Source organism: Piliocolobus tephrosceles, chromosome 15 (genome assembly GCF_002776525.5).
Source record: "Piliocolobus tephrosceles isolate RC106 chromosome 15, ASM277652v3, whole genome shotgun sequence".
Lineage (NCBI taxonomy): Eukaryota > Metazoa > Chordata > Mammalia > Primates > Cercopithecidae > Piliocolobus > Piliocolobus tephrosceles.
Window position 1 is genome coordinate 68,873,449 of NC_045448.1, and position 24,417 is coordinate 68,897,865.

Below are 24,417 nucleotides of genomic sequence, written 5' to 3' on the forward strand. Positions count from 1 at the left end.
TGAAAGAAAATGGTTTTGGTATCATATATTAAGAAACTATGTGTCACCTGCATTTGTAAAGTTTTATTGGCATACTGCCATGCTCATTCATTTATGTACTGTCTATAGCTGCTTTCACACTACAATGGCAGAATTGAAATGCTGCAACAGACTGTATGCCTCATAAGCCTAAAATATCTATTATCTGGTCCTTTGCAGAAAAAGTTTTCCAACTCATGATCTAAAACAATGCCAGCAACTCCTAATTACCCCTAACCTAAAATGAACAGCTATGCTCCACCTGAAAGAGCTTCAGGGGAGATGACAACCTTCAGAGAGGAAGCAGAATTTTGGTTACAGCAACTAGATTATTTTGGTGAGGAGAATGACAACATGAGGGGATAGCTATGTACTGGTGAGGGAAGAGGTCAGTATAACATCAGAAGCCAGATATAGTGTTTTTGTTTTTTTTCCAGTAATCTGGGACCCTTATTCAGAGTACCTAATAAAATGGTGATGAGGTTGCTTTTACTATCATTATGGCCTAGACTCTGGTGATGGAAAATAATCTAGGGGCAGGTTATAAAAACTTAAATGCCAGAGTAAGGAATGTGGCCTTTTTCTAGTATGCAAGAGCCATTGAGAATACAATGAAACCTAAGGAAAAACCTCTATGAGACTTTTAAGAAAGTTTCGCTCCTTAATTAATAAAGAAGCATTCCCTGCTCTTCTTCGGCCAGATGTTGCTGTCTAAACTTGGGGCAGCCCTCTGCTGACGTGCAGAGGAGCTTTAAAGTAAGCAGGGCTTATGTTCTTGATGAAACTGAACTGCTTTCTCAAGTTTCAAAAGATTTTTTTTAGGTAGAAACTAATGGATCTAGAAAGTAATCCTTAAAAGTTAACTCTGTGACTACAAACAGGGATGGAAAAAAGAAAGTTAACATTTACTGAACACACAAAAAAAAACAGAGAAATAACATTTACATGCTGTGCACTCTATTAGAGACTTTACATACATTATCTCATTTATCCTCCCAAACTGACCTGCTGAACCAACCCTGTAACTCTCTGGCTCTGAGCTTCTCATTCTGTGAAATAACAAACTGCTTATTATTTAAGTCACTTTTAGTTAGCTATTGTTACTTCTAGCCAAAAATACCCTGATACATTCTTGACTGTTAATCACTACATTTCTGAATAGTGGGCTGCACAGAAATTAGGATTATGAAACCTGGACCTGCCAAGAATACTACATACTGGTTTCCAGTAGTTCAACTGATTCTTAAAAAAATATAAACACCATTTTACAATTTATCAAACATCTTAATTACCTACACCAACACTCAGAAGAACTGTGAGGCGGGCAATCTTGAGGTTATTTTACAAGTTTTTTTTTAGAGTACTCCAAAACAGGCCTTCCAATTCCATAGCCCAATCTTGCTCTACCAAATCATGTTACTTCTCATAATATCAAATTAAATTTACTGATAAGTGATGTAATCAACAACAAAATTACAGTATTCTTTCAGCACTTGAACAATTACTTGACATTATACAATTCCATGAGTAATATGACCAGAATGAATAATAAAATGCCAAAACAGCTGCTACATGTTAAGTTCAACCTGCACAAGCAGAGTAGCCAGAAGAAATCTAGCACTTTATAGTAGCTCTACTGAAGCACTCACTATAATATTTCCCTCCACAGTTTCTGGGGCTGTATCTTTTTTTCATTCATCTTTATACCTGAAACTATGTTTGATATATCCAGTAAGTGAACGTTAAATGTTTGCTAAGTGAAGGATATCAAAGATGTAGACTTGTACTAACACTTTACTAGCTGCTCTAGAATCTCCAGAACAACAAAAAAAGGCCATGATAAATCAGCTTAGGTAAACAAAGGTAAACACTGTTCATAAGTTTTGAGTTTCCTTTATTTATGAAAATGTTTATTTACCCTTTACAAATGAAAGTAACACCCTGACATATAAGTCTCTACTCACATATGTAACAAGAATTTTGAGGCATAAAAGAGGCTCTCTTTTACAATCAATAGCATTTTCCCTTCTGGTAGCTCTCCCATTTGTGCCTAACACACTGGGGGTTTTCTAAACATTTGTCCACAGGACTTGCAAAGGTCTCCCTAGTTCTAGACAATAAATATAACTTAGCTCCACTGCACTTCTGCATTAAGTGACAGATACCACAACAGCCATTAGATTTACAAAGATGAAAAAAACGCATCCACCGCCCTTGAGGAGCCAACAGCTTAGGAGGGCAGGCAATTAAACATAATGAAATATGGAAGGTACCAGTGAAAGTTACTTACAAATGGCCATTAACTGCCTGGGAGAGTTGGGAACATTTTCACAGAATGCCACTGTGGATCTTGATGTGTGCCAGACAGAGAAAGGGGAGAGATGTTGCCGACAGAAGAAAAGAGTACAAAGGCACCAATAAGTGAAAAAGGATTAGGCATCTGAGAAAGCAGCAGTTTGAACTAGTTACAGCATAAGGATGGCTAGAAGGAAGGGTCAGAGCCTGAGCGTCATGCAAAACAGTTTAGATTTTTAATTCTGGAAGATGTAGCCTTGACTTTCAAATCAAAGCACTGACATAAGATTTCCTCATCCAAAGAAAAACTCCCATGGCAATAGCTAAGGCAGAATGAAGGAAGAAACTACAGGCAAAAAGAAAAAAGTATTATGTGGGCTATCAAAATAGCCCACCTGAGAAATAAATGAAAGCACGACAATGTCAGTGGCAACGGGGATGAAGTAGCAGCAGATTCAAGAGGCATTTGGGGGATCTAAATGAAAAGACATGTTTGCTATATAACATGTATTTATGTTCCTCAAAAAAACTTCATGTTCTTAAAACCACCCATTAAAAATAACATGGCTTAAGGAAAATTTAGTCCAGAAGAGACACTTAAAAGCTATGCAACTTTGTAACCACAGTACTAACAAAAACAATACAAATCCTAATAAAAATATTAACATAAAGATGTGCTGAATAAACATAATAAAAGACTTTTTAAAGGTGCAAACGAAAGTAACAGAAAAAGGTATAACGATCATTTGAAGCAAAGTTATCAAAACAAGGAAAAAATGCATAAAGATCTAGAAGAGTTGTGCAATACACTGTTCCAACACAGATAAATAGCCAGTATGAGTCCGGAGGAAGGATGTGAACTAAATGGACTGTATACAGTACCATATTCTGTAGCTTGCTGCTTTCAGCTGTGTTACTATATTTTGAATTCATCTACCACCACTTGGTGGCACAAAGCATTAATATGCTGCGAATATCATGTTTCCCTGTTTACTGAGAATAAGTCCATTTGTGTTACAGAAATAAACAATATATTAAGTGCAACTGAAAAATGCCTTAAGACTTAGTAGTGAAGAGATGAAAAAAGTATGACTGTACAAGGTTTCCAGGTAAAAGTGCATGGATAGACACTGTCTCCATTAAGAAAAAAACAGAGAATAGTGAAGCATCAATATGAAGATAAATGAATGTGGTTTTGGTTATATTTAGTTGAGTTTGAGATGTCTTAAGAAATATCCTTATTTAAGTGTATCCAGTAAGCAGAACTATGAACAGGAGAAGAGAACAATGTGGACTGAAAAATATGAATGAATCATCAGTACACAGGAAATAGATGAAACTCTGAGGGGAAAAAAAAGGAATTTGTGCATTCACTCAAGAAGTATTTACTGAATTTCTATCATGTGTAGGGTCCTATGCTGGCAGCGGCGGCACATAAAAGTTGTTAAATTAGCTTAAATTTGGCCTCAGGATGCCTCTGCACTTGAGTCCTTACATAACCACAGCCTGCCTCAGTAAACCAATTGAAAACCTAAGAGTACACAGATGGTCCCTAACTTAAAGCAGTCTGACTTACGATTTTCAACTTTACGATGGTACCCATACAACCATTCTGTTTTTCACTTTCAGTACAGTATTCAATAAATTAAGTATTACAAAACAGGCTTTGTGTTATCTATTTTACCAACTGTAGGCTAATGTAAGTGTTCTAAGCACATTTAAGGTAGGTTAGACTAAGATGTACATTAGGTGTATTCAATGCATTTTCAGCTTACAATGGGTTTATCGGGATGTAACCCCAATGTAAGTCAAGGAGCAGCTGTAATTTTACAACACAGCTGAGTCTCAGTCAATTACAGCAGCCGAGCTTCAGTCAATCGCAGGCAATCAATGACTCAAATAAGGTAAATGACCTGTAACCAATTAAGCGCTGTACCTCACTTCTGTCTTATACTTCACTTCTATTTTCTATCTTTAAATACTACTTGACCATGTTGCTGGTTGGAGTTCTTAGATCTGTTCTGATTCTCAGAGCTATCCCATACACAGATTTTTCTTTCTCAAACTCTGCTAAATTGAACTTGTATAAAGATTGTTTCCTTTTAACAGATGAAAAACAAGACAGACAAGCTGCCCATTCTCACAGAGTTCACATTAAATCATGCGGAGACAGAAAGCGACCAAATACCTCAAAACTAATCAATTATGTGCTACAATGGAAACATTAAAGGTACTAAAAGAGTATAACATAGAACATGACCTGACCGGCTCTGGAGTGTGTGGCTCCCACTTAAAGGCTGAGGGACTTTTGAGGCATTCCTGTAGCATACGCAAAGGTTCGGATGGTGGAATAAATATAGCAAACAATACTGGGTCAAATGACACGAGGCCAAGTGGCTAGAGCATAGAAAACAAGTAGGAACATGGTGGAAGAGACAGAAGTAAGCAGATGTAGAATTTATGGAGTCTTATAGGCTACGTTAAAGATTTTAGTCTTTATAATGCCAGGATTTTAAACGGGAAAGTAATACAAACATACATGAGAGAGTCTTGGACCAAACCTAGAGCAAAAGCTGGCAACAGACTAAAAATGATCAGAGAGGTAGAAATAGCAACTAGCAACAGTAGGAAAGATCACAGAAGCCAAAAGAGGAGAATTTCAAGAGTTCCCAACAAGGTCCAACATTACAAAGCAGAAAAATGTTAAACCAAATGCATTTAATGAATTCCTATGGGATCTCCAGACACTCTACAGTGGTCCCTCAGTATCCACTGGGAACTGGTCCCACTTCCCCACCCCCACCCCCACCCCTTAGAAACCAAACTCCACAGATGCTCAAGTCCCTGATATAAAATGGCATAGTATTTGAATGTAACCTATGCACATCCTCCTGTATACTTTAAATCACCTCTGGATTATTTGCAATATCTAATACAATGTAAACAGTATTTATACTAAATTTTTATTTGTATTATTTTTCATTATTTTTTATTTTTTTTCCAAATATTTTCAATCCATGGATCCAGAACTTATGGGTATGGAAGGCCAACAGTACACTGTCACCACAATTTAAGGTGTTGTTATTACCACTTTTGATACATATGTACTGCACTAAATAAGGTCTAGAGAGCTTATGATATTTGTTCAAGGTCACACTGCTAATAAATGGCAGAGCCAGAATCTAAATTCAGATCTTCCCAACTCCAAATCTCATGCTGGTAATTAGAAGATTACTGACAATGTGGCTGGGCACAGTGGCTCATGCCTATAATCCCAGCACTTTGGGAGGCTGAGGCAGGCAGATCACGAGGTCAGGAGCTCGAGACTAGCCTGACCAACATGGTGAAACCCCGTCTCTACTAAAAATACAAAAATTAGCCAGGCACGGTGGCACATGCCTGTAATCCCAGCTACTCAGGAGGCTGAAGCAGAAGAATCACGTGAACACAGAAGTCAGAGGTTACAGTGAACCGAGATTGTGCCACTGCACTCCAGCCTGGCCCACAGAGTAAGACTCCATCTCAAAAAAAACAAAGATTACTACTAATAGAAGTAAGTTTCATTGACATGCAGGTGCAAAATCATTGTAGACAAGCAGTATCTAATGGAAATTTCTCCCACAATGGATATGTTCTTTATCTATACTAACACAGTAGCCACTAGCTAAATAGTAGTACACTAGCTATTGTGTACTTGTAGATATTGTGAATGAAGAACTGAATTTATACTTTTACTTAACTTTAATTAACTTTAAAATTTAAACAACCAATATAACTAGGGTCTTCTGAATTAAACATCACTGAACTGTGATGGACTGAAAAACAAGAAATGTGCCGGGCGCGGTGGCTCACGCCTATAATCCCAGCAATTTGGGAGACTGAGGCAGGCAGATCATGAGGTCAGGAGTTTGAGACTAGCCTGACCAACATGGTGAAACCTCATCTCTACTAAAAATACAAAAATTAGTCAGGTTTGGTGGCACACGCCTGTAACCCCAGTTACTCAGAGGCTGAGGCAGAGGAATCGCTTGAACCCGGGAGGCTGAGGTTGCACTGAGCCAAGATTGTGCCACTGCCCTCCAGCCTAGACAACAGAGCGAGACTCCATCTCAAAAAAAAAAAAAAAAAAAAAAAGCAATCAGAAAAAGAAAAACAAGAAATGTACGAACAGATGTTAACAGTCCAGAAGCAAGGTAAAAGCAGCGTGACTGCCAGAGAGCGAGACAGAGCTGAAGTATTCCTCTGCTTATAAGCTCACTCTTTACTTGAGAAAGAGTATGTTAGTAATTTATAATTCATGAAATTCTATTTGTTAAGGAACATAGGTACACCATGAACAAATATATAAGTACAGATTTCTCTTATTACCCATTATCACGTGTTTTTCCAGAGATTCCAATTTTTATTAAAGATTGCCTTACAAGATATACTAGACAATGCCAACCTACTGCGCGCCTAAAACAGGGGCTTGCTTATGGCATTACACTCTGGAGGATATGAAAGAAAAGCATCCCTGAATCTAGACACATTAAAAATAAAGTACTAGTGGATAGTGCTAGTAAGGGCCAAGGGTAACATCCTTTCTGCAGGCTGCTATGCTTCATTCTATTGTAACTAGGTTTTAAAATGCATACCTAATTCTAACATAAAAATAAAAATGAATACTCTGTGTTTAAAGAGCTGGCCAACGCACCAGTGATTTTACTAACACCAGAAAAACAAGTCATTGTGACATCTCATCTACCGGAATGTTTTTTGGGGATACCAACAGGGCTACCAATGTGGCCCTCTTTTCACTACTTACAAGAAATGTTTAAAAAACAAAACAAAACTCTATGAGGAAGAAAAGTATAGGAATCTATGAATTGTTTAAATTATTAGTACTAAACTTCAAAAGATTTCCTACAGAAATCTTCAAACATTTTAAATATTTCACAGTACAAGACTATAAAATCCAAAGACAAACCCAGGATCACATTTATCAAAATTTTATTCCTGCGCCAGACCTATAAATTAGCCAGAATTATACTGTCAACTCACAAACACTAAGGACATACGGGAGTCTATGGAGAAAATTCAGAAAGGGAAGAATAGATGAGGGCTACTGGAGAAAAGGATTATTTGGAAAGGTAAAAATGAGGAATAAATTTTAATCAGGCTTAAGTTAAAAAAGATGCTTTATCCATTATACTTCAGAGGTCATTTTCTCTTTTAAGAATTTGTTATCCATGTGATGTTTAATAAGATATTCGGTAGAAATAAGTACAAAAAAAGGTTCTAGGAAAATGTTATTTTCCCCAGAGTAGTTTCTTAAGAACATGGTCATAGTTCAGACCCTCGTTAAAGTAACAACCTCTATCATTATAAAATTGCTACCTAATTAGAATTATCAATTGTTTCTGACTCATTGTTTACATTTCAAATACCATTAAAAACTTTGGAATAAAACTGTAATGAGTAAACTATGAGTTTACTCATAGTTTGTAATAAGTAGCGTATCATTAAAACTCTTTTACAATCAATCTTTTAAATAAGAACTAAATTACAATAAAATCCATATGTTGCCACAGGCAAAAAAAAAAAAAGGAAAAAAACCCTACACAAAAAACTCTTCAAAGAATATATAAACAAGAAACTTAATATTGGGGGAGGAGTGGCCAGGGAAGACTTACTTTCCATTTTAAATCTTTCAATATTATTTGAATTTTTAAGTGACTATATTAACATAGTGTCTTTAGAACTTTGGGAAAAAAATTAAAATACGGATCTAAAACTGCATGTTCCCCCTTCCATAAAAGCTGAACTCAAAAAATGATTCCTTTTAGACCTATGTAAACTGATCAGAAGAACAAATAAATCTGAGTTACTGAAGCAAAGACTGCCCAAGTATTAAGCTCTTTTTTGGTTAAAACCCCTGTTTTTTGGATTTATTTCCTAGGTCACTGACCCACTGTTGCCTTCTTCTAAGTCCTAGCTACTATTTCGTTATATTTATTTACTCCTTGTTAACTGCCTAATAATCCCCCAAACTGGATAACACAATCCTCTTCCACAGCCCTCACCCCTCAAAACCACCCCAGTTCCCTCAGCCTCAATGTCATCAACCTCAGCAAATTAACTTGCCTCAAACTATCCTGAGATACTAAGACGATTTAGGCCACCTGGTATGAATTCCATTATTAAAACATATCTGTTGTCATGGCCTATTTCTTTTCACTCTGATTTTTTCTCTCTTTTAATGTCTATCCTTTCCTTTTACTCTCTTCTTTCTAACTTTTCTAGAGCTCATTCCATCAATCACGCTCTTACAGCTCCCTCTCCTGGCTTTTCTAATTCTCAAGAATATCCACATCTTTCCCTTACCAAAAAAGAACTTACTCCAACTGTAAACCACTGAAGTTAATTATCCTTTGTTTTTCATAAATGTCTCAAAAAAAAAAAAAAGGAACTGACACTCATTGCCTTCAATGTCCAATGAGCACCTACTTCCTCAGTCCACTTCACGTACTCCTCCTTCAAAGAGTACTTAACATCTACTATATACCAAGTATCTGGAATATAAGAATGAAAAGACAAAGACAAGGCTTCTGCATTCACAGAGTTTACATTCCCCTGCGATCTTATGTTTGTCACCTAGGACGTGACTGAAGTTAGTCTTAAAAATTATCAATATTCCTCTAATGACCAAGTCCATCAGTATTTTCTTAATCTTCATCTTTACAACTATCCAAGCAGCTATTACCCTGACTCAAATATTTTACTTCCAGGCCAGGCCTGCTGGTTCACGCCTGTAATCCCAGCACTTTGGGAGGCTGAGGTGGTCGGATTGCTTGAGCTCAGGAGTTTGAGACCAGCCTGGGCAACATGGCAAGACCCTGTCTCTAAAAAAAATACAAAAATTAGCTGGCTGTGGTGGTGTGCACCTGTAGTCTCAGCTACCTGGGAGGCTGAGGTGGGAGGATGGCTTAAGCCTGGGAGGTGGAGGCTGCAATGAGCTGAGATCGCACCACTGTACTCCAGCCTGGGCAAAATAGCAAGATCCTGTATCCAAAAAGAAAAAAAAAATTATTCTGTTTATTTTCCAAGTACATTATCACATTTGTTAAATAATTACAGTATAATGTCTCAAGCCTATCTATCTATCTAAAACCAAGCTCACCTTCTTCTAACACTACTTCTAACCAGCAACTCACTCCTACTTTCCTGGTTTTATTTGTAGTGTGCTATCTTTATATCTAATCACTAGGTTAGGTCATCCTTCATGACTGTTTTCTCATCATCAGTTTCTAACTCTTTTCAACTCTGTATTTAAAATGCCTCCATTTTTATTTGCTTTCAAATCCTCATAACTTCATACTTGTAATACTACAAAGCAGTATTCCTTTGTGGAACTCACCTCATCTAGTTTCCACCCTTTCCAAGTCACCCAGCATCTTATTTCCAGATTAATCAATGGTTCCCCAGTGGGACCAAACTGAACTCACAGTTAAACCATTTACAACTTAACACATGATTTCCTTTCCAGCCTAAACTCTTATATGACCTACATAATAGTTTTCATCTTTTTCTCCTTCCCTTTCATATTAAAAGGATAAGAAAAATTCCCCTTCTTGTCTAAGGAGAGTCATATACTCCCTTCTACCTCCTTGGAGACATTAAGTTGTCAATAATCCTGTCTTTTCTCTTTGAAAAGATGCAAAAGATAATCTCTCCTGTTTTACTGACATTTTCTTTCTTTTTTTTTTTTTTTTTTTTTTTTGAGACGGAATCTCGCTCTTCGTCCAGGCTGGAGTGCACTGGCACGATCTCAGCTCACTGTAACCTCCGCCTCCCGGGTTCAAGTGGTTCTTCTGCCTCAGCCTCCTAAGTAGCTGGGATTACAGGCGAGCGCCACCAAACCCGGCTAATTTTTGTATTTTTAGTAGAGAGGAGTTTCACCATGTTGGTCAGGCTGGTCTCTAACTCCCGACCTCGTGATCCGCCCACCTCGGCCTCCCAAAGTGCTGGGATTACAGGAGTGAGTCACCGTGCCCGTCTCTTTTTCTTTCAATCCCAAGATAAATCCTTCCTCAACACTAAATTCTCTAGCTTTCATCCTCTCTGCTACTCAAAAGTTTTAAAGAGCAATCTAAATTCAATGTCTCACCTACATCCTGGCTTCCCTTGCCACCATTACAACAAACTACTGTTGCCCAAGTCATCAAAACTCTCCTGTTACCTCCAAAAGACATCTTTAAGTTATCTTTCTTGATCTCTGCAGTATTTATTCACTGCTGACTCCTTCCTCCTTAAAACTCCCTTCAATCTGGTATCATGCTGCTCATTTCCCAATTCTCCCACAGGCTATTCAATGACAAACTTCACAGGCTCCTCATCCTCTACCTGCATTTTTACGTATACCATCTTTAGAGTTTACTCTCTTCACTTCTCATTTTATATTCTCTCTATACAGGATTTCATCCAGTTTCATGGCTTCAACTACTACCTAATATAAATGCACAATGCTCAAATCTTTATTGCAAGCCCCAGATGTCTCTTCTGAGCTCCAGATACAGACAGCCAATTACCTGTTGGCCATAATCACCTAGATAACCCAAGATTAATATTCCCTCCCCACCCCCTGCCCCCCAAGACAGTCTTGCTCTGTCACCCAGGCTGCAGCGCAGTCACGCAATCTTGGCTCACCACAACCTCTCCCTCCCGAGCTCAAGCTATCCTCCCACCTCTGCCTCCTGGGTAGCTGGAACTACAGGCGTGTGCTACTTTGCCCGCCTAATTTTTGTATTTTTGTCCAGATGGGCTTTCATCATGTTGCCCAGGCTGGTCTGGAACTCCTGAGCCCAAGATCCACCTGCCTCGGACTCCCAAAGTGCTTGGACTGCAGGGATGAGCCACTGTGCCTAGCCAACCCATGATTCCTTTAAATTCAACATGTACAAAAATAAAAATCCTCATCACTGCCCCAAAACCTTCTCCCACATCTCCTAGGACAATATGCATTTCTTTTTTTTTTTTTTTTTTTTTTTGAGACGGAGTCTCGCTCTGTCACCCAGGCTGGAGTGCAGTGGCCCGATCTCAGCTCACTGCAAGCTCCGCCTCCCGGGTTCACGCCATTCTCCTGCCTCAGCCTCCCAAGAATATGCATTTCTAACAAGCTCCCAGATGATACTGATGCTGCTAGTCCAGGATCCACTTCTTGAGAATCACTGTTCAAACACGTGCCTCCTTCTACCTCCAGGCTATCAAGTTCTTTCTGCTATCTCCTAGGCCATGATATGTACCTAGCAGGCATTGTTAATATTTCACAGCACTCTATCCTATTGAACTTGGAATCTTGCAACACAGCATCCCAAGCACTAATTACCAAATAATAGAAGACTAGAGATGAAACAATAGTCATCCCAGCAAACTGGAAGTTTCTCCAGGACAGGAACAGTATTCCCCATGTATCCCTAAAACCTAACCTTAACCAAGTAGGTTCTCAATAAATATTTGCTGAGTAGATAGCATTATCCAAACCCAGAAACCAAAGCAGAATTCACCACCTCTTTTCTTCCCCATAATCCAATAGTTACCAAGTTCTTTCTTCTACCACCTAAATGTATCTCCTGTAGAGTCCCTACTATTCCCATCTGCATTGTTACTGTATTCTTTCACGTTCTTCTGTGTCACATAAATTACTGCAATTATTTCTTAATCCCCATGTCTAGATTCATCTATCCTATTATCCATAGGGCCATCAGAATGGTCTCTTTAAAAAAGTAAATGAGACAATGTCATTCTCCTGCTTGAAAATAACTCCCCATTGCTTTCAGGAAAGAAAAGGTTAACTCCTTCATGATACGCAAAACCCTCTATGATCTAGTGTCAAACCACCAGACACTACCCTCTTCCTCTGCAGCCACGCTAAACTAATACTTTAGTTCTCTGGATAGCTTGTATAGCTCATGCTTTCATGACTTCTAACAGAAGCTCTCTATGTGGTGTGCCCTTCCTCATTGGCTAAATACTCAAAGACTCAGTTCAGACACCGTCTCTTCCAGGAAGCTTTAAGTGACATTCATCCCCAGTGTGGATTAAGCCTCTTCCCATGTGCTCTTACAGCATCCCATGTTTAGTTTGTTAATAGCACACAGCACACTGCATAATCACTGTCTTATTTACCCTACTTGATTAATTTCCTTGGAGATAACAATCATGTCTTATGTACATATAGTTAGTGCTAGGTATATTAAGAGACATTTGACTAAACTTTAAATAAACACATTCCTTCCTATTCTCTAAACAGTGGTTCTCAAAGTTCAGCCCACATCACAATCATCTGGAAGACCTATAAAACTTAAGACTGTTGGCTCATCTCCAGAATTTTGGATTCAGTTGTTCCAGGGTGGGGCCTGTCAAGTTTCCAGATGATGCTGTTGTTGTTGGTTTGGGAACCATTTTTTAAGAATCATTGCTCCAAATGTACATTGTCTCTTCCTACCTTTAGGATTCAAAGTGCCTTCTTCTAGATGCCTCCAACTCTGCCTACTGCAACCCTGATCTTTTTAGACCCAGCTAGCTCAATTGTCACCTCCTTCATAAAACTTGTCCTAATCCCAGGTGAAAATGATCTTGCTCCTTCCTAAATTTCTATCATGCTTTGTGTGTACTATTCATATGACACTCATCATACGCTAACTTACTTCACAGTTACTGGCATTGTCTTACATTCTCTACTTAAATGAAGGTAGGAAACCTGCCTTAATCACTGCAATATCCTCCACAACAGAGAGCACAATAACCAGTAAACAGCAGACAAAATCTACAAGTATTTGTTGATAGAAATGAATCCCTGTAGCTTGCCCCAGAGTCCGGGACCATGGTCTGACTTAATCCTCCTGGCCCAAGGTGACTTCCTTATACTGCCTTACTACCTATAACAGTTGCCTGATCCTTCCATACTTGTCTGTCCCTCTCATTGCTGACTGACCCTTAGTCAGTTTTTTTACCTTATACCTTGAGCCATTTTAATTTTCTCATTCATTATGGGACAAAATGAGTGGACAAATTTTCTCAGGACAGATGTGAATTTTAATTCCGCTGGTCATAAGACAGGTTGTTTTTTCCTAAAAAGTGGCCTTTGCCACAGAATCTGAAGTAGAATATGTCGTGTAAAACTCTACATACAGTTATAGATGGCAATAAATTTGTTTTAAGTCCTAGGTGCAGATCATGGAGATGAAAAAAACTTAAAAGTTTAAAAGCACAAAGACATGAAAAGGTCTTTATAAAATTTAAAGCTCCCTTAAGAAACAAAACGTAAAACAACTACCTTTATATTATGTTCATATAGGTATCCAGAACAAAATCCGTATTATCTATTTCAACAAAAACGGATATAAAACACCTGGTTCAGGAGAAATTCCTAGGAGCTCAGTATTTACAGAATTTTTTTTTTTAACATATAACCTTCATTCTCCCTGGACACTTAACAATTTAAAACTCAAATAAGGGTAAAGGGAGGGAAAGACTTTAACTTTCAGAAAACAAAAGAAATAAACTGCTTTTAAGGCACCAACTAAATACCTGTCAGAAAAGATCTTTGAGAGTTCAATTAAATCTTAAAAGCCTTTTTACGTTCTCCATACTTGAATTAACTAGTGATACTTCATAAATACTGTAAATGCTGTTGACAAAATGTAAATAATAATAAGAGTTCTAACAGAGATTTTTCCAAAGGGTGTGAAGTTTTCAGAATTGCATGTTCAATTAACCAGAAAAATTAACCAGATCATTCCAAAGCCTGATTTATTTGGGTTAATCGACATCCCATATGGCAAAGTTGAGTTACGAGTATGGTCTTGATACTTTCAAACCAGTACTGTATTCAACAGACCAAAATAACCCTAAAGTTGGAAAGTCACTGCCAACATTACGTAGGTTCTGAAATGGTATTGGGAGGATGAAAGAGGGAAAAAAAAAAAAAAAAAAAAAACCAACAGTTGAAGTAGGAAATAAACACTGAAAAGGGAGCTGGAAAGAAAAGGAACATATTGACCTGGCAGGAAACAATATCGTTTGATACATCGTAAAATATTTTAAAATACAAGAAAACAGAGTAACAGGAAAATGAGAAATGTAAGAGCTAAAGGAGAATTTCCCAAATTCAGTCTGTTGTTCAAAAAACAGAGGAGGGGGTGCACCGCAAGAGAGTTACTATTTGGAAACCATATCACTTCGCTACATAATACATAAACAACAAAAAGCTAGATCATTGTTCCTCAAATGTGTTGTTTATAAACCTAAGTAAAAACATTCCCTGCAATGAACAAAGATCTTCAAGATCCTGACCTTCAAGTAAAGTATGTGCATAAGGAAATTCTATTAAAGCACTGAAATGTAATTTTTCACTTCAAAAGACTGCCAACAAAAAGATTATACGATGAATGGCTATGATCTTCCTAAAATGTTTTGTGACTTTCGGGTGCCAAAGTTGCCTCTCAGAGCTGCCTCGCAAGTTGGCAGGGGAAAACTTTCTCTACACATCAAAATCGGCAATCATTTAAGTCTGCTTCTAATCTGGGTTTTAAGTGCACCAGTAAGCACTTACTCATTTGCCCTATATTTTAAATAAAAGCTGACTTACCTGAACATTCTACTTTCACTTTCTTCCCTATCACCACCAAATCGATTTTAAGTTGTAAGCAACAGCATTTCTCCCTTCAGTAATTCTCCACATACACTGAAGCACTTAAATTCTACATACAGGGTGGGATACCATACAGTGAAAAGATGCAAGAAATTACCCACCGTCAACCAGTTTAAGTCTTCTGACAACTGTTCAAAGACTTTTAGAGAAAGCCTAACAACTGAATCACATGATGGAGTATCTGATATACACGGAATAGCACTCTGAACTTTCTCTACTGTGTATACAACTCTTGATTACAAAGAGGAAGCTAACGACAAGGGCTTCCCCGAGCGAGAGAACCGGTAAGGTAACAGGCTAAAAGGGCGTCGTTGATTTCTTGGCTACAGCGACAGAGACGGGAGACACACCCCTAGCGTCGGTCTGAAACACTACAGCAGCAAATTCTACCTAGGGATTAATGTGAGGGTAAGGAAAGACAAATTTAAATCGCCATGATTCAAAAACAACCACTCCAAGAGAGAGACACGAAGGTAGCAAAGAAAATGAGAAAACCCTTGGTAGTAAGGAAAGCATGAAAAAGTAAGCGTCCCCACTTCTCCCAGACCAAGTTCGCGTATGTTTTCGTGAACACCTTGGATCTTTCCGGTTCGCCAGGGCAGCGAGGAAAGCAGCAGCGAAAGGAAACCCCGCAAGGCTGCGCACGGCAGCTAAACCGACGCTCGCAGGAGAGGAGAAGTGAGTGGCAGGGTTCCCTGCCAAGACTCTCTGCTGGGAAATAGGGAGAGAGTGGGAGAAGCAGCAGCTCTGGAGAGAAAGTGGGTCTTATGTAAAGCGCCATTTGTCACATATTGTTATTCTCATAGGATTTCAGAATACCCTCGAACTTGAAAAACAGAGTGAGCGTGGAGGGGAAGGGGGGGCTCCACGTGGAGGAGGGTCGAGAGAAGGGGAGCGCGCCGGGCTGATGGTAGGGGGTGCCGGCGGGGGTCAACGCCCGGCGGGAACGGCGCCGCGGGGGTGGGGCGACGGCGGGGCGGCGGCCGGGCGGCGGAGGGGCGCCCCGCAGAGGCCGGGGGCGGGCGCGGGGACCCCGCCGCCGTCCTGTCAGAAGCCGCCCCGCCGCCCTCGCGGGCTTGCCCGCAACCGCCGCGGGACCCGCCGGGCCTGGGTCTCTGGAATTTTCCACGGGGGACAGCCGACCCGGGCGTAAGGGCTCGCCCCCGCACCCGACCCGGACGGCGGCAGCAGGGGGAGGGATGGTGCATCGAGGAAGCCAAGGTCTCACCATTTTGCTCGGCGGGTCGGCGGCTCGCTGGCTCGGAGAAGTGTCGCGCTCAGGCGGGCTCGCAGGAAGCGGCGGCGGCGGCCCAGCTGCGGCCCTCGGGTCGCCGGCGGGGAGGGGGCGCGCGTGGGGGAGGGGAGGCGGCGCCGCGGGGCCCGCGCCGGCCGGGTGATTGGGCACGCGACGGAGCGGGCAGGGCAGAGGGAAATAAATTAAGGTCGAGATTCAGAGCCGGAGAGCGCTGGAGGAGCAGCGGCGAGAGGCAGGAAAGGCAGAGAGGAAGAAAGGAGGGGGAGAAAGGGCGAAGAGGGCCAGGAGACTCGGGGGCTGCAGCCTCGCGCTCGCGCCAGAGCCGTGACGGACTCACTGCAGTGGCTCGCGCTGACCCGCAACCTCAAGGCACGAAATAGGGGGAGGGTGGAGAGGGAGGGGAGAGAGGAGAACTGCCGCGCGCGGGGCGGAGGCGGGGGCGCGCGCGGGCTGGCGGCGGGGGCGGGGCTTCCGCGAGCGCCGCACATCCGGGAACCCGCGCGCCCCGCTCGGCGGCGGCTGCCGCGGCGCTCTAGCGAGCTCTGGTTGGGGAACGCTGCGCGCGCGGACCACGTTCGCCCCTCAGCCGGCCGTCCCATGCGTGCAGGGTTTGGGGGGGAGACCAGGGGCGGGGGCGCGGACGTCGGTGACGTCGCGTGGCGGAGCCCTTCCTGTCATGTGGCTGGAGGCGGGCGGGGAAGAAGGCAAGACAGGGAGGGGAAGGAGGAAATGCGAGGGTTCCCGGGAGGGAGGAAGCGCCAGGGTTGCGCGAGTGCTAGCGAAAGGGGGACTTGGGCCCTGGATTGGAAGCCTCGCGGGAGAGGAGGAGCAGAGGAACAGTCCTAGTGTGTCAGAACCACCCTGATGCCGCACCAAAAAAAAAAAAACAGGAAAAATCCAAGTCCTGCGAGAGGCAGTCAAAGGTATCTGTGTATTCGTGTACCGACGTGGATCCACTACAGAATTGCACGGCCCCTCAGGACTGCTGTCACCCCAGTGCAGCACCCGCAGGCCCATCTGTAATATGATTTGGCAGAGTCAGGAACCAGGTTGCAAAGACAGGGAAGCGAGCCAAAGCTGGCCGCAGCTCGAGGCATGGGGAGGACCTGGACCCATAAACCGTCCAGACTCCCCTTTGGCGGAGTCCATCGGTCTTTGTTTTAAAAAAAAAAAAGAATGTAGATTGCCCGCTTATCCTTTTAGTAGAGCTGTATCCACTCTTGTGGCAATTATCTTCCCAGAAAATTGAGATTACAATAGGAAATTACATCCAGAAAAACATAAGGAGGAAATTTATGTTCGAGAGAAGAAATAAAGCTGCCAGGAGAGGTGTGATGAGGATAACCAAGAAAACATTTTGCAACTATTTTAACCAGTTATTCCTTTTAAAGCCTTGATAATCGCGCGCGCTCTTGTGTGTTTCTGTGTGTGTGTGTGTGTGTGTGTGTGTGTGTGTGTGTGAGAGAGAGAGAGAGAGAGGATGTTTTCTGAGTGATCGGAAACCCCTTATTGATAAAGCGTTTGAGTCGTTTTATAAAAAGCCATTGTGTTTAAAAAAAAAAAAAAGTCTTAATGCTCCTTAAGTGAGAACTTTATTCTTTTTCTGTGCTCATTATTTTTCCATATGATGAGCGTGCATTTTTTCTAATAAACGCTCAGTGATGTGCCCTAGGAGTAAATGGTGCCTCTCTCTTTGCCCAGCCTCCACCCGCCCCTCCATGCCTCCCCTCCCCCCTTCAGGAGCTACTTTGCTTCTTTGTCAGGATGAATAAGGAAAAGAACTTAGACATAACAAGCTATGTCACACAGTGAATGTATCAAGGAAAGGCCAAGAAGGGACACTTTCTTCCACTTTCTTCAACATATTTTATTTAAATATGTTGCTATTTGGTACCAATATATTACAGAACAAGAAAAAGTCCCTAAGCTATATGTGTAACGTTTTCTAGGTGTACTATTTAAAATTAGTTTTTTTATCATAAAAAGACGTGCTTTTTAAGAAAAAGTACTATATGCAAAATACTTCCTCTCTCAACTGCATTTGTTTGTGTCCCTTGGACATTTTCAGTGAAAATCAAATTATTTTACCTAAGGGGTATGTATTAAGAAGGAATTCGAGCTATTTGGAATACAGTGGATTTAAAACAACCCATAATTTCGTTGTGTTGGAGGCAATTTATACTAGTCCGAATCCAGTAAGATAAGTAAATCCAAAAGGCAGCTTTAATAGGTTTTTCCTCAAAATGCTGGGGGGAAAAAGTATGATAAGCAGTCATTCTCCTTTTTGTCTCTTTCCATTAAATTTTGGTGTAAAGCTTGGTATGAGTGGGAACAGGTACCAAATAGTCCTGCAGAAGCATACGTATTTTTAAATATGTATGTATCAAATAGCCCTGTTAAAAGCATACATGTTTTTAAATAACTAGATAAATGAATAGGTAATGGACATATCTTTGTGGCTTGTTTTTCCTAGAAAATTTAACAAGCTTTTAGATGATTATCAGAAAGAATTACATCATATAAATTGAAGGGAGAAACACTTAAGACAGGGATGCCAGTTACAAGAATTAGTAATAGGTAGGCATGAGGTGATAAAGGATACCAATGGCAGAGGAAAGGAAAGGCGAATATGAACAACTTGAAGCAAAAATGGACTGGCTATGCAACATAGTAGATGTGTGGAACAGAGAGGGAGAAATAAAAGGTGACCAGTTTTCTTTTTGATGATAGGAAATAGTGTTACCATTAAGAGAAATGGAGAAGTCCAAAGTTTAGCTATTGAGTGAAAAAAGATGAGTTTAGATTTAAAGATGCAAAGTTTTAGTTGCTGATGAGCTATCCCAGTGGAAGCACCCAAATAGAAGCTGAAAGTGCAGATTAGAAAGGAATACAGATACGGGAATCAACTGTAAAACAGATTAAAGTGAAATCTTCAAAGTTTTCCTTATTTAATTAGTGATAGGAGAAAGAAGAGACCCAGAGATAATAATAAAGCTGCTAGGTAGAAAAAAAATTAAAGGAAAAGAAAGTTTTAAGAAACAGGGTAGACCAGGTAAAGTGGATCACGCCTGTAATCCCAGCACTTTGGGAGGCCAAGGTGAGTGGATCACCTGAGGTCAGGAGTTTGAGATCAGCCTGGCCAAACTGGTTAAACACTGTCTCTACTAAAAATGCAAAAATTAGCTGGGTGTTTTAGCATGTACCTGTAATCCCAGCTACTTGGGAGGCTGAGGCAGGAGAATCGCTTGAACCTGGGAGATGGAGGTTGCAGTGAGCCAAGATCGCACCACCATTGCAGCCTGGGCAACAGAGCAAGACTCTGTCTCAAAAAAAAAAAAAAAAAAAAAAAAGAGGGTAATGTTTACAGTCATGTTTGACCATAGGCAGCCAGCCTCAGGCTTCTGTGTCTCCACAGTTACCATTACGAAGTTAGAAATGTCACAGGATATTACTTCCTCCGTAGACCTTTAAGATAATAGTGACATCCAGAAAGTTGCCTTACTCTTAAAGGACTGATCACTGCGATTAATTCATATATAATATTTGAGGGTTGCAGGAGAAACAAATTACCTTTTCTGTAGTTGTTTAAGGTATTCTTTACAGCATTACTCCCCAAATGGCCACTTTTAGTAATGATTATACTTACTACCATCAACTAGAAACTGTTTGATTTTTCTACTCTTGTACATAGGAAGAAAATGCCAATTAAAAATGAAAGTCAGTTAAAACCACTTGAAGCCAGGCGCAGTGGCTCACACCTGTAATCCCAGCACTTTGGGAGGCCAAGACGGGCGAATCACAGGGTCAGGAAATGGAGACCATCCTGGCTAACACGGTGAAACCCCATCTCTACTAAAAATACAAAAATTAGCCAGGCGTGGTGGCAGGCGCCTGTAGTCCCAGCTACTAGGGAGGCTGATGCAGGAGAATGGCGTGAACCCGGGAGGCGGAGCTTGCAGTGAGCGGATATCACGCCACTGCACTCCAGCCTGGGCTATAGAGCGAGACTCCGTCTCAAAAAAAAAAAAAACCACTTGAAAGCAATGTCTGTTCCTTTTTAGAATGGAAAGCTGGAGGAAACTTCAGCTTCTCCTCTTAGATAAAATACATGTCCCAGGTTAAGAATTCCAGGTATAAGAATACTTTGTACCTTTTTGCCACATAGTTCCATACCACAAGATTTCCTTCTCAGTGGACACTGAGATTGCATAGGGAATAGATCACCTTCCTTCCAGAATTCTTTTTTGTAGTGAGGAGAACACGGGGATGCAAGCTAGCCCTCTGCTCCAGGGTGTGGTTGAGAAAGGGTTCCCAGGCACCTGAGATGCCAAGAGAAGTGGGTCATTCGCTTCCTGTTAAGCAGCAGAGGTTTTTGCCAAGGATCTAAATTCCATCTTGGAAACTCATTTCTCCATAGAAACCATTTCACAAAGAGTTCTATAAACAATGGCCTTCCTGCAGAAAGCCTACTTAAATTATAATGTAGCTGAAATTCTGTATATTTGCTACTAAAAGTTCAATAATAGAAAATAATACTCTTAAATATATGTATCTTTTTGAATCAATGCATTTGGGAAAAAAATGTATTCCAAGTACTAGATGGGTTTTTTTCTTTAATTGTAAATATAACTACTTTTAAAATTATGGACTGTATGCAACTTTTCCAATTCCCACAAGAGAATTAAGAATATTGAATTTGTTCAAAATTAAGCCTTCTATCACTTACTTTTTAGGTGAAATACAAATTAGGACAGTTTTTAAATTAGTTTCCTAATAAAAAAATTATATGGTAGATTAGTTACATAAGTTGTTTCTATACTATGCACTGGAACAAAAAGGAAAGAAAAATACTTCATAAGATTTATTCCTAAACATCTTGCATTCACATCTAATTTTGTGTGTTAGAAGAAAAGTCCACGGTGTTTTTAAACACGTTTTGTTAACACTCTTTACATAATGAGCTTTATTATTTTTCTATGCTAATTACTTTTTCATATGTAAGTACATTACAGTTGGGTAATTATCTACATAAAAATGACTTGAAATTAAGAAAGAGAGGACAGAAATCAGAGAGTTTAAACAGTATAGACCCGGGTCAAGGCAGAACTAAAGGGAGCATCTACATTTGAGTGGCAGAAGGAAAAAGGAGTGATAGGAAAGATGACGAACAAACCAGGAGGGCAGAAGACCCAGTAAGGATACACTGGAAGCTGAAAGGGAGGAATTCAAGATCAAAGGTTGATCAACATCATCTAGTGGCTAGCGGCGTCCAGCAGTGTGGTCAGAGAGGACCAAGACAGATGGAGGTGTCCATTGTAGTGTACTAGATTATGTCATGATGATGTTTATCTGAATTAAAAGTCTGTCTCATTTATTTGGTCTTTATCACATGAAAGTGAATACCAAGAAAAAGCCTGGATGGCCGGGCGCGGTGGCTCAAGCCTGTAATCCCAGCACTTTGGGAGGCCGAGACGGGCGGATCATGAGGTCAGGAGATCGAGACCATCCTGGCGAACACGGTGAAACCCCGTCTCTACTAAAAATACAAAAAATTAGCCGGGCGAGGTGGCGGGCGCCTGTAGTCCCAGCTACTCGGGAGGCTGAGGCAGGAGAATGGCGTGAACCCGGGAGGCGGAGCTTGCAGTGAGCTGAGATCCGGCCACTGCGCTCCAGCCTGGGCGGCAGAGCAAGACTCCGTCTCAAAAAAAAAAAAAAAGCCTGGTTATTTGGACTTTAATAGTATTTCCATTTTACTAGTTTAGTAAGAGTACTTTATACCATCTTCTTAAACAGAACATATGATGTAAATGTAAAACAAAACTATTATGGCACTGGAGAATACCTATCTGTCATACTCGTTGACCCACTAATGCATGTATGCACTCAAAACTGTCTGCATGCTTAGCTCCACACATGAATCAGTGACTGGAGTAAGACCCTAGTTCTAATCTCACTTCTGGTTCCAGGCCATTCCTGTGTGAATTTTGGATAGTCATCTAGCCTAAGTTGCCTAATGTGATAGTCAATAGCCACTTTTAGCTATTTAGGTTTACATTAATTTAAATGAATAAAAATTGAGTTCTGTCTTGTTAACTACATTTCAAGTGCTCAATAGCTGCATACCTAGTGGCTATGGTATTGGACACTGCAGAAAGTTCTATTGGGCAGTACTCATGTAAGTTCTTTGCCTCAAAGTGTTCACCACCAACCACTAATGTAATGCTTGTTTATTACAAAGGTAGGAATGTTTCCAATACAATGAGTTAATTTAAACTACCTTAAGTACTCTTAACAATTTGAACAAACATGCAATTAAAACCCCTTTGGGAAAAAAAAAAAAAGAGAGAGCCGGGCACGGTGGCTCACACCTGTAATGACAGCACTTTGGGAGGCCAAGGTGGGCAGATCACGAGGTCAGGAGTTCCAGACCAGCCTGACCAACATGGTGAAACCCCGTCTCTACTAAAAATACAAAAATTAGCCAGGCATGGTGGTGCGTGCCTGTAATCCCAGCTAGTCAGGAGGCTGAGGCAGGAGAATCGCTTGAACCCGGGAGGCGGAGGTTGCAGTGAGTTGATACCACACCACTGCACTCCAGTCTGGGCAACAGCAAGACTCCATCTCAAAAAAAAATATATATATATATATATATATATAAATATATATATATATATATATATATTCAAGCAAACGAAAACATACTAATATCAGAAAATATATATTGGATGTTATATATATGAGAGACTGAAGACAAATGTTAAAGAATATTGTCAGTACTTTTATCAAAATGCATGTATTCTTTATTAAAATGTGTCAAACAATATATTACAATGTAAAAAGATATTTTGCAACAAATGTAATAGAAAATTTTTAATTTATAAAAATATTTTAGCAACTGCATAAAATTAATTTACTTCAGAAATTGTACTTTGTTTTCATGAAAGATTTTTATTTTTCCCTATAATCCAATTTTCACATTTTACCCACAGCCTTAAGATAGATTTCAAGTAGCAATCAGAACACTATAGGAAAATTTTTAATGGCCAGGCACAGTGGCTCACACCTATAATCCCAGCACTTTGGGAGGCCAAAGTGGGTAGATCACAAGGTCAGGAGATTGAGACCATCCTGGCCCACATGGTGAAACCCTGTCTCCACTAAAATACAAAAAATTAGCCAGGTGTGGTGGCACACACCTGAGTCCCAGCTACTTGGGAGGCTGAGGCAGGGGAATTGCTAGAACCCGGGAGGCAGAGGTTGCAGTGAGTCAAGATCGCACCACCGCACTCCAGCCTGGTGACAGAGCAAGACTCCATCTCAAAAAAAAACGAAAAAGAAAAAAGAAAAATTTTTAAATGCAGAGGGCATGTGGTAAGGGATATTTGGGTCATCTCACAACAATTCTTAAGAGATCTTTAATAAAGGATTAGGATTTCAGTTGTTTATTCTATCTAAAAATATAAAAATAGCATTTCTTAGTACTGAATCAGGACTTTGTGCATGAACATACTGAATCCAGTTCTTTCAATTGTCAAAATTTTTCTCAGGGAACTTTGATGGTAGACTGTGGCTTCCAAAGAAAAAATAAGAGTACAAGCTATTTTTGGAAGGAAAGAAAATGAGTAAACTAGTCAAAGAAGATTGGTTTGGTGTAGAATATTCATTGATTAACTTAACTCATCTGATACTTGAAAAGGTATGTACTCCAGGATCAGGCTGACCACTAGAAAAGGGAACATTATTTTCAAACTATAACTCACATGTACTAGGGATTAATTGGTTTTGGATGGCAGACCTCAAAAGTCCCCACTGACTCCTCTTGGGAATAAGGAGCCAATGCCACTGCAGTGCCATTCAGTTGTGAGTAAACAATGATGGGAACATAGGGTAGCATTTTCTAAGTGGGAATGTATACAGAGCAGGGGACACTGAGGCCATATATTAGGCATTAGTAACCTGTCTTTGCATGTCCTTTACTTCTGTTGTTTCCACTAGAAGAAAGTGCTCTGAACGTTGTGCTATTGTTTTTGAGTAAGCCTGTTCTCTCTTTTGCCTGACTGTGGACACTACATAATTGTTTAGTGGCATAAATGGAATAGCTTAATTCTGAAATATCCTTAGGGGAAACAGTATTGGATCATTAACATGGTTATTATAG

At 40.4% G+C, this 24,417-nt stretch overlaps 1 protein-coding gene across 2 annotated transcripts in view; it reads right to left on the reverse strand.

Annotated features, from left to right (window-relative positions):
• The window catches only part of PPP3R1 (protein phosphatase 3 regulatory subunit B, alpha), a 71,737-nt gene extending 55,110 nt beyond the window's left edge, over positions 1-16,627 (reverse strand). The window contains exon 1 of one of the 2 annotated variants that reach the window (XM_023224067.3): positions 16,233-16,627. In XM_023224067.3, the coding sequence (XP_023079835.1) occupies positions 16,233-16,235 (3 nt within the window). In that variant the 5' untranslated portion in view covers positions 16,236-16,627. Of the gene's footprint in view, positions 1-15,105; positions 15,303-16,232 lie in introns of those variants that run through there. The other variant, XM_023224068.2, reaches the window with a different exon arrangement.
• Positions 16,628-24,417: the final 7,790 nt, after the last annotated feature.